This window comes from Cyanistes caeruleus, chromosome 6 (genome assembly GCF_971803275.1).
Source record: "Cyanistes caeruleus chromosome 6, bCyaCae1.hap1.1, whole genome shotgun sequence".
NCBI classification, from domain to species: Eukaryota; Metazoa; Chordata; class Aves; order Passeriformes; family Paridae; genus Cyanistes; species Cyanistes caeruleus.
The window spans coordinates 52788576-52802749 of NC_141706.1; the positions used below are offsets into that span (position 1 = coordinate 52788576).

The following is a 14174-nucleotide window of genomic DNA, read 5'->3' on the forward strand; positions in this document are numbered from 1 at the left end:
TGAGTGGTTTTTGAACAGAAGATTATTGCAGCCATAACTACAAGAGTTAGTAATACTACCTTGTGGCCATGTTTGCAACTATCACACTCAGGAAAACAGGGAAAAATAAGATTCTGATTCTTATCTGCTCTAAAGTCCCTACTTATGCTGGAGACTATTCTGGCAGTGGAGGCCTGTGTCAAAGATCTTGTCAAAGACAAAATCCTAAATGTTGTAAAACACACCATCCAGTGATAGACTTCTATGAACTCTGTTATATAGAAAGATTTAATACAGAAAAGAACCCAAACATGTGACACTTTGTCAGAAAGCAAAAGATTACATAGTACATGTTTTTTGGAATGAATTTACAATTAATTTTAACTATAAAACAGAATGAAAAAAACCAGGCGAAACTAAGACAAATGCAGGGTGAATTGAAACCAAGTGGCTGACTGATAATTCCAGAGACAACTGGGAAAGCAAATTAGGACTTCTGAGGTCTCTTGTTTCAATAGGTGGATTTTTTGTTTCTGCTTTTTTGTCTGCTTTCCTTTATAATGAAAAAAAAAATTTAAAAAGGCAGGATTGCAAAAGCCAGCTTGTTCCTCAGTTTTTTTGGTGCTTTCTGCTAAGCAGCTTTGGAGCTACAGAGGTTCACAGTCTTTCACATAGACTCATGCCCTAGAAGTGTTTACAGTGAGAAGAAGAGTCCTTAAAATACATGACCACACAGAGAATCATATGGTATCTTCAGATGTTTGCATCCTGGCTGGGACTGTGCATGAAGAGGCCTCCCTGCTCAAACAGGCATAGGTCACCGGGTCTGTGGAAATAGTGATTTGATCTGGAGCTGCTATAGGTACTGGCTTTTGAGGAGGGAGTTCTGCAGAGGAGGAACTGTCTCTTTTGGCTGAATGTTTCCAGGGCACAAACTCGGGGTTTAGAAGGAGTACTGTGATACAAATATCCTCAGCCGGATGACAGAGCTTCCTCTGAAGTTGATGACGGTGTTAACAGTGATCATTTCCAAGTCCAACTCAATAGTACGGGGCCCCTTCACGGGACGGGTCATCACCAGAGTAGCACTGATTGGTCCAGTTTGCTGTGCATAAAACAAGAGAAAGCAAGTGAGATTGCCAAAAATAGTTCTTCAAAACTACTGTTTCACTACAGTCTTCAAGCAGCCAAAATAGGTGTTTTCTGTTTCATCACTGCAACTGATGGAACAGAGTCTCATTTCTGCATTTGGCTTCTTTTCAGTGTGAACTATTTATCACCTTCTACAGTTTGTAAAGCCTTTGGGAGCCCTGCACATTGAAGTAGCTATTGAACCTAGACACTTGCTATTGCCCAAAAAACAAAAAAAGATGAAAACATGGATTTAGGATATAAACAAGTAATGATACCTTTTTGTATGTTTGTTTGTTAGTTTGAGGTACTCTTTAGTTTGATGTAAAGGACAGTGTCACTGTAAAGCACAGACACCCAGAAGGGGTTTTGTTAACAGAACCTGGAGTACAGGTGTTCCCAGGTGAATGGGGTCTGGGTTTGTGGTACATTGTGCATGTTAATGGTAATTGTGCATGGTAAACTTTACCCTCCAAAGAGAGCTCTGAGTATGCAATGGCACTTCAGAAAACCAGTCCTTTATTAAATGGAAGCAGAACTCTGTAATATCTGACCAGAGCAGTGGATTATGTGCATTTAAAAATCAGAGCTGCTGATGTTGAAACCGACTGCAGCTTGTTTTCCTTCGGGAACTTACATAGACACAATGGGTCCTGTTTTACCTGTCCAGTTTTACCTCAAAACTGGGTGTTTGTTACCTTTGATCAGAGAAGGCTGACATAGCCATGAGGAGGTGCTGGGCATGTTGCCTGGTCCATGGCAGGCCAGGTCCTGGTGCCTCAGCAAGGGCAGAGTGTCCCTCCCACTGCCCAGGGAATGGCTGCACAGTAAATCACTGGAACAGCAGGCTCGGGCAACGGGGCTGGGTGCTGGGCCCTCAGCACCTGCTGGATCAGCCCAGATGAGGGGAAAAGGTCAGTGGCATCAGTAATGACTTGGCAACAGGAAAGCTCTTGTGAGATGTAAATTATTGTAACTGGCCTGTCAGTTCAGGATTTTGAAACATTTTTCCTTACAGTGGGAATCTGAGGTTCTTGTGAGAAATATGTCCTGGAATCTATCCCGCTACCTGTGCCCCTGAGGGATGGAAACCTTCAGTAGGCACAGAACAGGACTTAATGTGAATGTCAGAGCCAGGCTTTGCCTGGGGCTGAAAATCAACCACCTGAGTGTCACCATCCCTTGTGGATGTGCCCTGATCTCTGCAGACACCCCTGTAATCTCTGCATGTTGGTGGTGTGGCAAAGATGACTGAGGAACACAGAGCCCTTCTAAGGAAAATAAATTAAAACCCCCCCAGGTAATTACATTTTCTCTATCAGTGTCTACATAAAATATGTGTTCTCAGTGAAAAAAATTCATAATAAATGAAAGCAAAGAACCCAGAAAGTCAATTGTTGGCATAAAGGGGTGGGTTTTTTGCTTACTTTTTATTGGTTTTCACATTTTTCAATTTCCAGTGAAAAAATTTAACAAAACAGACAAGAAACATTGAGTCTTTTGGTGACAGTTGTTGATTGCCCATCAAATAAAAAACAGTTTGGCCCAATAGTTTCTCATGAGCTTGGGAAACCTGAGCTATTCTTAGACATGTGTACAGCTCTGGGCTTTCCTAAACCTGTCTCTCATAGAAGAAGCGTGTTTGCTTTGGATAGGTTACTCTCCTGAGAGATCCAGCAGTTCCTGCAGATCAGCACACTGCTCTGCACATCTGTGTGTAAAAAATGCCTCATATTGAAGGTTTAAATGATAGTCATGGAAAGTTCAGTTGTGCTATCAGGACATTCAGCTAAGGACAAGATACTCCAAGTTTTCCCCCAGTGAGCACCAGACTTACCCGCATGTAGAATTCCCTGCCCTCGTTCCCTGATTTGATTTGGAAGATGTAATAGGCTCCAGGGTAGCGAGTTGTTGCTTGCATCTGAAAAATGTCTGAAGGCACAGACCTCCCAGATACCATATCCATTACTCTGTACAGGATGGTGAAGGGCTGGTCTCTGCACCCAGGGTTTTCAGCTGGACACATGCAGCGGCTGATTGTCAGAGACAGAATTGTCATCAGGGGTTAAAAATTGCTATAATATTTGATTCTTTATATGCTAATATAGGGTGCATAAATAAATAAACAAATAATGTTGCTGACCAGCTAAAAGAATCAGTGAAACTTGTAATGAATTTTCTCACTTTTAGAATTCTCTGTATTGCTATTCTGGCCTATATCCTGCCTCCTTTTTCTTGTCTTCTCAGCCAAAATACCTTGGCATTCTCCTTAGATCACTTAAAAATGTGAACTTTATTTCAAGCAGCCCTGCAGGTGTAGAATACTCTGTTTGTTCTGATAGTAATTTAAACTGAACTGTCCCCAAAATATTATTGGATCATTTCACTGATAATACTACATAAACAGTAGTGACTTTTGTTTTACCATATTTTGTATACTACATGAAAATGTACAGTAGACGTCCTGGATCAAACCAAAGTTCTAACATCAAATGCAGAGCCTTAAGGAAGAAGAGGATAGCAAGCCGAGCATATGACACTTCCACCAACATTCTCCAATTGTTTGTGACTCAAGGAATCCTTGAAACAAAAATTCCTTCTTTGTATTCATCAGCTACTAAAGCATTTCTGATCTATCAGCTTTTCCAGCTTCCCACATGAATGTTTGGCATCCACAGCCCCCTGTGGCCAGGAGCTCCACAGCCCCCTTCATGTCTCTTTGCATGGCCTTTCTGACTTTATCTGATGCTCCCAGATGTTCTACTTGAAAGGAGAGCAGTCAGTCAGTCCCTGCTCATCCTCCTCACCCATCTCAAGGCTTCATATTTGACCTTGTTCATGGCTGACGTGCTCTAACTTGGCTGTTCTTTGCAAGGATGCTATTCCACACTTTTGATCATCCTCACTGCTTCTTATGAACCTTTGTTCATTTATATTTCTTTTGACAAGAGGGGAAGGAACTGCACAGTCTTAAAGATGTGGTACACAATAGCATGTGGTCCAAGTATATTCTCTACCTATTAACACTGAAATTCAGATTGCTTTTCTGACCTCTAGTGATCTGACCTCTGCAGATCATGGAACTAGAATCCTCAAATTTCAGTTTGCATGGATTATGATCAAATCAATGGTCCTTATTTAATTTGCGAATTTGGGATTTTCTTTTTACTTTAAATTTATCTACACTGAACTTTATCTGCCATTTTTATTGCACAGCCATTGAGGCTTATTCTATAATATTTTTTTACCCACTCTTTTATCTACTGTTGTCAGTACTGTTGCAGACTTTGCCCATCTCTCAGTTAATTCCTCTCCCCACATTGCTTATGATGGACCAAGTAGGTCCAGCTCAGACCTCTGCAGCACTTCAGTGGGAAACTTGACAATCTAATATTATCCTCTGTTTAATTTTTATCTTTCAGGCTCTTATTCTTCAGCTCCAGGGACTTTTCTCTGTTACTTATGACTGCTTAATTTCCATAATAACTATGTGAGGGTCTTTTCAGAAGCCTTTGGAAATGCAAACAGACTGCATCAGTCTATGTGCCCTAGCCATATGCTGCAGATTTCGTTGGGGAACTCTAAGAAAGTTGTAAGGCAGGATATCCCTTCATAAAAGCCATGTTGGGGGAATTGACTGGGCAAGGATTTTTTTGACTCTTTTTTCTATAATCTCTACTACTGACATCAATTTCAGACAGTGCATCTGGCATGTCCCCCCTCAAGAGGCTCCTGGCATTACAAACACCCAATTCCTTCCACAGAAAACGCAGATGCAAGGAATTCACTTAGTTTTTATACTGACCACTTCTACACATATGTCACAAATTAAGTGCAGTCCCATCTAGACATGAGCCAAAGCCACCAAACACAAAGCTCAGAGATCAAGAGTTCTGGTGCAAGCTGCTCTGCAAGGACTCTGTAGTTGGGCTCTGGAGAATTTAGATACAGAAGATTCATTTATTTAAAATTCCTATTTAAGACTCAATCACCAAGACAGGAAAACACAGAACTAGATAAATACTATGGGTCCACTCTTCAGCTGCCCTAGTTCAGAAAGCAATGTAAATACATTACTAAATTCTAAAGGAAAGAGGCTAATTATTAATCTCTTGTTTTTCTATAAATTATATTAGGTTACCAAGCAATTCCCGGTTATTTGGTTTAGTGCAAATAATGAAATTTGAATAGTGAATGAAATAATGTGGACTGCAAGATATTGAGATCTGTCTGGAACTGAAATATTTTGAGCCCCAGCAATTACGTACAAAAATGTAAAGGAAACAGGCTATTTTTAGAAGTATTTATTGTTTGTGTGCTCAAATAATTCCCAGTTGAGACAGTAACAGTGCTAACAGCCCCATCCAGACATACCCCGTTTCTGGGCAAGGCAGATCAGCCTGTGAACTATTCAGAACTTTTAGCCTTTAAGCAATAAGAAGCTATTTGTATCCTGCTCTATCATCTGATAATTTAAAGTACTTCCCAGGCATAAACTTGTGGACCTGATTTTTCTGTGACTGAGAGTTACAGCCTGTCAGTGGCTGATCTGTTCCCAAGGGAAAGTCTCTTGAGAGCACCTCTCACTCAAGGACTATTATTGTAAATAATCTCATTTTCTCAGAACAGTTCTGTACACCTGTGATGAGTGTGTTTTCTCTTGTCCCACCAATGAGACAGAGAGGTGGTGTTCCCTTTACCAATCATGTTAAATCTGTAGTGTAATACCCTATAAAAAGCTGAAAAGTTCAGATAATAAAGCTTTTCTTAGCATCTTGTTTGGGTGCTGTGACTGAATCCACCATTCCACTTTGTGTCCAACAGTGACATAAACTAATTAGCGTTTGTAGGAATTATTCCTACTAATAAACAGGCTGCATTTGAGAATATATGAAGTCAGATAGTAATGTAAGTAAATGTCTCTTATTACATCACAAGCCTTGCTGTTTTCTCAGCTGATATCTGTCCTTCCAGTGTAACTTCACATACATCTGAGTATGATATGATATGGTATCATATCAGATCATATAATATCACACCTGGTGACCTGGTAAGGAATTGCAACTTACCATTTTTATAAAGCTTACCAGTGGTAAATATAGCAATAGCATGTTTGTATAGCTCTTTAGACAGACTTCATGGCTGTATTGTAATATTGTAGCTTATTTGGTTTAGATGCAACTCTCACAGACAGAATTTGCTTTTGTGGCTGTGGGTACGTTACTCACTTCTCATTAATCTGGAGATAAGGCTCCTCACATCGTACTGGATCTAAACACTTATATTCTCCTGGGATATTGAAGCATGTCTGCTGTGAAGTGCAGGTGAAGTTTCTTATTTCACATTCATTGATATCTAAAACACAAGGAATGAGAGAATGGCTAAAGCAAGGAAATATGTACAAGACACCACTCCTACAAAACAAACTGTTTTCTGTTTTAAAGAATTACCCCAGAATTCATAAACTCTTGTACTGTGAGAGGTGGCCATTTTATAACTGACCCCTCTTTTAAGATCAGTTTTCACTCCATTGATTTCTGCTTATTAGAGTGCTCCCTCATGCTAAATGCTGAAAAAAAAAAAAGGGAAAGGACCTGGCTGCTCAAACTTTTTGATCTTAGAGCACGGGAAAAGTAGACATGTGCAGCAGAGGGGAGAGCATTTGAGGTCTTTTCTGTGTAGCTGTTTCCTAGCCAAAAAGTCTTACTTAAAACAACACACCAATTCACCTCAGCAGGAATATTCATGTGATGACATTCTGACCAGAATTGCATAATTGGCCCCTATGAGTATTTCACTGTGCAATGCCAAGACCAAGCATCTCAGCTCTTGAAAACTTTTTCTTGAAAAATTCTTTCTAGACACAGGATCTATTTCCTGGTCCCCAGGAATTTTAATCAGTGCAGGAATGTTACCTTGGCAGCTTCTATTGTCGTCAAGCAAATTATAGCCCGGAGGACAGGTACAGTAGTAAGAACCAGGCCCATTCACACATTCGTGCTGGCAGAGGAACTCTGAGAAGCTGCATTCGTCCATGTCTGCAATGGTAAAACAAAGTTTGGTGTCTTTGGCTTTACTGTCAAAAGAGCAGTTCTGCAGACAGGTAGCCATCCAGACTACCTGCCCATCACCTCAGCTGGAGGCTGGCAGTCTCCAGCTCCCTAGAGCTCTGCAGTGACCTGGCAAAATGCTATACAACAAGTTCTTGGTTAAACACTTTTTTCCTGAGGAAACCAAACCTGCTGCTGAACACAATGTATGGCTTTTATTTATTTCTTTTTCTTTTCTAATATCTGTCACCACTTGGCCATGTTTTCATTCCTGTTTTACGTCAGAGATACACTCTGACAACAAAGCTGCAACTGTAATTCAAAAGGAAAAACTTGGCAGTAGTTTGGTTTTTTGGGATTTTGTTTGTTTGTTTTTCTTTTTTTCTTTTTTTTTTTTTGGAGAGCAAGCTTTGCCCTCCCAGGGCCACATGGGTTCCAGCAGAACTCCTGCAGCCAGCCCTGTCTGTTTTATGTTTCTTAGCCTCTAGTTGGTTACTTCCAAGTCATTCCAGCAAGACTGTAAGAGCACATCCCAGCCTGGGTCAGACATGCTGAAAGGTCCAGCCCTCTCCCAGATACCCAGGAAGCTAGGCAGTCTGTGAAATACCTGATTGTAAGCAGAAACTGTGCTCTTTCCCCCTTGCACTCATGAACTGACCAGCCACTGTGTCAGTTTGCAGAGCTGTGCTCAAGTGAGAAAGATGAAATTCAGGGCTGCACATGGAGGCATGGCTGACAGAGGGGAAAACACATGCAAAGGCACTAGGCTGAGGGAGGCTGCCACTAATCATTTCCTTATTTCCCTGTTCAGAGGAAGAAGGAAACAAAGGCCAGAGCCCCAGCCAGGAACTCCCAAGTTCTTATTCCCATCTCTGGCATGTCGACTCTCCCAGGCAAATCACTTTTACTCTTCAGGATGAATTTCCCTTTCTTCTAAATTGGGCTCAGTCCATTTATCCACTTCCGGTGTTTTGTGCAGATGGATTGGAAAGTATTTGAAGTCCAAATATATCCAAGTGGCTTTAGGGCTGAAATCAGATTATCAAAAGAGAGATGAAAGGAACTCTACACCTACATGGTCCTGTTATTGTGTGAATTTCCCCAGTGAGTTCACTGAAATAAGCACTTTCCTGAAAACACATGAACTGAGGGCTGACTCCATAAAGTGACCAAGATATCAGCCACCCTCTGCAATCCTAGCCCAGCCCTCCAAATTGGATTCATATAACTGGTGCTTGGCTGCTGTCAAGTGCTGAGGGACCTAGAGCCCCTAGGGTCCTACATTTCTGCTGTTGAGCCCACAGTGCTCCTAAACACTTCAGGCATTCTGACTGTGTGCAGACAGCAGGATGGTTGTCATTTCAGAGCACGTCTAATGCACTTGGAAGACCTCTGTGATTAGAAAATATTGATGATGTTGGGAAAGCTGGGTTGAAATCTCTGCCTCTCTCCTTGAATTTGGGCAAGAATGCCTCCCAACTTCAAGGTAAGTTGGCTGCTAGACCCCGCTGTTGAAAGTAATCTGAATCCTGGGTGTCTCATAAAGAGTGTTCTCCTAACCAGGCATTCCCTTTGCGAGCCCCAGATGTCTAGTGATTGCTGTGAAGTGGAAGAAGCTCATCCAGAGAAACTTGACCTGCTTTGTTAAACGTTTTCTTGCACAAGACTGTCAGGAAAAGATTTTCTGCTCTATATGTGGATGGTGGAAAGACCCTTTTGCTGTCTTAGCTCTCAGACATGGATGAGGCTCAAGCACCACTTTATTGGGCATTGCAATGAATTTATCTGGTTCAGACCCCCAGGTAGCTCAGGAGGTGAACATTCATAAATAACATTCAGGAGTCTAACTTAGAAGAAGAAAATCCATCAGAAAGCAGAACACTAAGTTAGGTGTTGCAGTCTAAATGTTTAAATCTTAAGACCCTTTAGATATTTAATATTTCTTCTTTCCCTTATAACACAGAGATTTGCAAGAAAAATATCTTGGGAAACACTAATCATGTACATTGCATCTCACATGTCTTCTCTCAGAAATAGCATGTTACATCTGTTTACTGTAAATTAAAACTCAAGTATTTTCCAGAGCATTTTTTCTTCCAAAAAATATTGGCTGAATTCTCTAATTTTGTCAGGCTGATGGAATAATAAGCAAAGAAATAAGTTTTTCCTTCAATTAAAATAAAATAAAATAATAAAATAAAAACAAAAACCAGAGAGGAAAAATTACAGTAACATAAGCACAATTTATTCTGCTGTGTGCTGAACAGGTCATCAATAACTGTACTAAGAAATCATATATTGTTCCTAAAGTGAAGCCAGACCTGTACAGGGGAAACTGAGGAAAGTTTCAGGCAGAAGTGAGCAGTCATTAAGAGCAAGAGAAATACATGCATTCAACAGACAAATGGAAAAGTGCTTTATAGAAAGTATTTCTTTAATAAAGGAAGAATGTTCTAGGACTATCTCTACTTGCTCTAATAAAGCTTCCTGTCCAGCATTACAAAGTGCTTTCTTATGTTTTGATGTTACCTTGCATCTTTTGAATATTTAGCTTATTTCTTTAAAACATTTTGTGGCCCTCCTCCACTGAGCTTTTCTGGGTATTTGCTGAGTGCTGGAGCTGCAAAGAGGTTCATATGAGTTGCAGCTATCCTGATGCTACCAGGGACCAAGGCAAAAAAACATTTTAAAGAGTATGTACAAAACAATACCTTTGAAAAAGTATTAAAGAATTAAAGAAATCAAAATATTAAATAAGACAGTTACCACTGCAGTTAACTCCATCAGCTTCCAGTTCATAGCCAGGTTCACAGCGGCAGAGGAAAGAGCCGTAGGTGTTGACACAAGTCTGAGTGCAAGGGTTTTCACTTGTACATTCATTCACATCTATGGGAAACCAATGCCAAATTCATCAGTGACTTCTCCCCAAACCTCATTTTAATTTTTTTTACTGCAGAGCATTTCAAAGAGATTAGCTGCACAGTCAGAATGATTTGTTCTGAAAAAATATAACCGAGCCAGTGTTGTTTATTTGGATTCAGGTTGATGCACGGGAATAATATGCTGGAAACACAACATGTATGGTAGTGAAACATTTGGGAATGTCTTCAATAAAAAAAAGAACATGGAAGATGGAGATGAAATTTTTATTACATATGTTTCTGTCCTTATCCTGCAATTTGAAAACTATTGAACCAATATTGTCATAACAGACCTGAGAAAAAATACAGCAGGACTTTCCTGAGAAAGATAATGCCATGATGAAGGGTCCTTATTGGAAACCTCAAGCAAAGGCAAAATAAATATTTTTTACCTTGTAGGACATTAACAACTTCTGGGCATTGTCAGCACAGCCCTTTTCCTGCAGCATGTGAGAAAATGCTCCCTGCTTTGTTAAGAAGACTGTGAAGAGCTTGTGTTGACTTTGAGGTAGCATATCACAACAAAAGGTGGTCTAATGCTTAATACTCCAGTCTGGATCTTGGGAGACTCTGATTTACTGATCTGACAAAGGTTTCCTGTCCCAGTTGGGTCACACAACCTCAGATTTTAATAACAAATTCAGTGTCTCAACACTTGGTAACTCCACTGAATTGAGTGAATTAAGGTTTGGGCCTCTGTGTGTATTTCTCCTGATACACTGGTCACGTTGCAGCCAAACCCCTTCGAGGTACCGGGAAACTACAGAAATATCCGTCTGACAAACCTGTGAACATTTTCAAAAGCAATGCTGGGAAGGCTACTTGTGTTCCAAAAGCCTAGCAAGTTTTAAGGGTGTGGCTGAGGGGGGACCAAAGATTTCAGCCAAGGTTTCCCATACACATACCTTGGCACGATCTCCCGTCGTCGTTAAGGGTAAAGCCGGGGTTGCACGTACAGGAGTAGGAACCGGGCACGTTGGCACACAGCTGCTGGCAGTAGCCATAGCGACATTCATCTATATCTGTGGGTGGGAAGGATGGAAAGTAGAGTGGTCTGCATTTTCACATGAGACACAAAGCAGCAAGCACATTGAGCCAAGAGTATCGATAACAGAGAAATAACCCAGCACACTGGTCATGGATGTAACAGCCAAGCTTCCAGGCGTTCAGACATGGTGTTATAGTTAAAATATACCTATCCCCAGCAGAATGGGGTAATGTGGTTTATCCACATCTGACATCCACCAGTGTGCCTGATGAATTGATTGTCATTGCTATAATCTTCAATTTTAATCAGGGTTTGTTCCTTTAAGCAGCTCCCTCAAAGGATACCTGACAGCTGGCACAGGCTGCCAGCTCAACCACAGCCAACATTGCAGCAAAATTTTGGCTGAATCAAAATAGAAAGCTTCTCTTCCTCCACATATACCAAAGCTGCTCACTGGTACAGCAGTGTTTGTTACTACAGGCTTCATTTTTAGTGAGGATATTTTTTATTTTTTATTTTTTCCCAAATAGTCACATTCTCTTTTTATATGAATTTTTAACTGACCAATTACAGACTGTATAAACAGTTAATTTATTGCCAAAATAGCAGTTTGGGCTGAATTGCAGCATTAGCAATGAATGCAGTTGAGTACTGTGAGCACAAGAAAATGCTCTAAGATATGTAAGATGGTAAGGGCTAAAAGATTTTTGCCTCAGAACCAAAAACTAAAATGAAACACCTGGAATAGTTGTCCTTTCAAAGCCTTAACATTTCCTTTGGTATCAACTAGCTTTTGATTTATGGAGATTTCTTTTAACGGCTGCTTTAAAGCTTTGAAGCTAAGTTTATGCAATAGAAAACCCAGAATATTATATGCAGTCAGCAAGATAACCTAAAGGCCAGGTCAGTGGTGGTGAGTACACCAGCAGCAGGCTTCACCAAATCCTGCAAAAATAACATGGGTTTGAAGTAAATGAATACCTCATTGCACTGACACAGTGCACTACGTTAAGTACACGCTTTATCTTTTTGTAGGACTGTTATCTCAAGAGTGCTACATTTTGAGGATAAGGACTTCTACAGAGCTGCTTCTTGTGGGTAGGTCATGTGGATACTGCTGCACTGGCTCCACTGTGGAAGCTTTACAGGATAATTGCAACAGAAGTGTAGGTTTTTGCACCAGTGATTTACTAACAGTAATTGGTAATTCCACTGAATGACACTGCACTACTAACAGTGCACCAAAAAAATCTGTCTCTAAACCCCAACCTGGCCCTCTGATTACAGTAAATATTCCTCTACTGCTTTATGGCAGCAAAAATCACTTCTCCAAAGCCAGTATAAAGTATGGAAACTGAGACGACTTTGCAATTTAGGGGAAAATACAGCAACTCTAAACACAATTTGCTTTTCCTTTTTTGCATTCCTTGCAAAAATCCACCCCATAATTACTTAAATAGGGCAATACTGGGATGCTATTCCCTATTTTAAATAGTGTAAGGAGGTACTTAAATCAATTCATCAATGCAGCCATTTCAGTTCTCTGCTATAACCATCAAGCAGAAGAGTATTTTAGATCTGTGTTCAAATCCTGAATGCTGCACACAGCCCTTTCATTTGGCCTGTAACTGGGAGAAGTAAATGAGCAACGGAACAGGTGATGCAGAGCAGAATCTGCCTGCCTTCCCTCCCTCATCCCCACCCTATCACATATGACTGTACATTCCCCAGCACAAGCTTTTTTTTCCCAAGAGCTGATTTATCAAAGATTAAGGAGCAGGGGCCTTGGAGACTTCTTATCCCAGGGAACTACAAGCCAGTAGTGGCTATGGCTGCACAGACCGCAGCTTGGACAGGGCTCAGCCTGGTGCCTGCCAGGTGAATTACACAGCAGCTGTTTGCAGTAGTTAGGAAAGCAGCCATGAATGAGCCTTTCACAGAATTGCTAGTTGGGAGGAGAAAGCTGGAAAATAACTGGAGATGCTCCAGGGATGAATGGGCAGGGAAAGCCCATTCTCCTTCCAGTGGAGGCATGATGGGATGGTCCAGCTCCGCAGAGCTGGCACCAAACAGCCAGCACTGCAGGGAAAAAACTAATAATGGGCAAATTTTATTAAATAAGGTTGTATGCTGATTCCTAGGTCCTACCTGTGTACCTAAAATTAACACCTACATCATCATCCCCTGAGCATGTCAAGTGAGGGGAGAGGGATGGAGGAGAGAAGAAATGAAAGGTTTGTTTTCCTGTGCTGTTTGTTGAGTGATGTTTTTTCAACAGGACTGAGCTAAAAGGATAAACAGGAAATTGCTGCAAGGAAAATAATAAAATTGAAATAAAACCACCGATGACGGAAGATCGTGAACTGGCACCTAGTTCAGAGGTATTTATTATCAGTCCCATTTCTTGGTATCAAACACAGACCCTTTGAGGTCCACACTGTCACAGTAAGAAGAGCACAGGTCTGTTTGGGCAAAAATCTTTATGCACACATGCTTGCAATTGGTCTTACATGAAAGGGAATCCTTCAGACTGAGAATATGAAAAGCCCAGTTATTACACTCTTACGATGCTCGTCATATGGCATTTACATCTACAGATTTGTTCCATCAGGGACTCTCTCTGCCAAACCTCTCACTGGCACTTACAGAGACAAAGGAGTTTCCACATAGCTGAAGGTTTAACTGTGTGCTTGGCAAAAGTGCTTAGTGGCATTATTTCAGGGAGTACACATACACAGATACTCAGATACCATATCACATGAGGATTTTACCTAAACACTGGCCTTCTAACAGCCAGTAGCCTTCAGTGCAGGAGCAGGTATAGCCCCCCTCAGTATTTATGCAGATCTGGGTGGGGTTACACTGGTGAGAATCTGAAGCACATTCATCCACATCTGCAACACAGAAATAGAGGAGGAAAATGTTAGAAATAGCAGCAACAAAAGATTTTTCATATTGTACACTGTGTACACTGCCTCTGTGCAAGGAATCAGAGTTTAGAGGAGTAGAATGACCATAACCTGAAGAAAAATTCACAATAATAAATGTCTGAGGGCAGTGAGAACTGAGGATGCACATCAAATCTCTCAGTTTTGCAGGTGACCC

General features: G+C 40.9%; 1 protein-coding gene across 4 annotated transcripts in view; it reads right to left on the minus strand.

Annotated features, from left to right (window-relative positions):
- Positions 1-249: 249 nt before the first annotated feature.
- The window catches only part of FBLN5 (fibulin 5), a 55798-nt gene continuing 41873 nt past the window's right edge, over positions 250-14174 (minus strand). For all 4 annotated transcript variants that reach the window (XM_086893062.1, XM_086893063.1, XM_086893064.1 and 1 more), the window contains 7 exons: positions 13841-13963; positions 10987-11103; positions 9927-10046; positions 7026-7148; positions 6339-6465; positions 2948-3143; positions 250-1084 (listed from right to left, as the gene is read on the minus strand). In XM_086893062.1, the coding sequence (XP_086749188.1) occupies positions 923-1084; positions 2948-3143; positions 6339-6465; positions 7026-7148; positions 9927-10046; positions 10987-11103; positions 13841-13963 (968 nt within the window). In that variant the 3' untranslated portion in view covers positions 250-922. The remainder of the gene's footprint in view (positions 1085-2947; positions 3144-6338; positions 6466-7025; positions 7149-9926; positions 10047-10986; positions 11104-13840; positions 13964-14174) is intronic.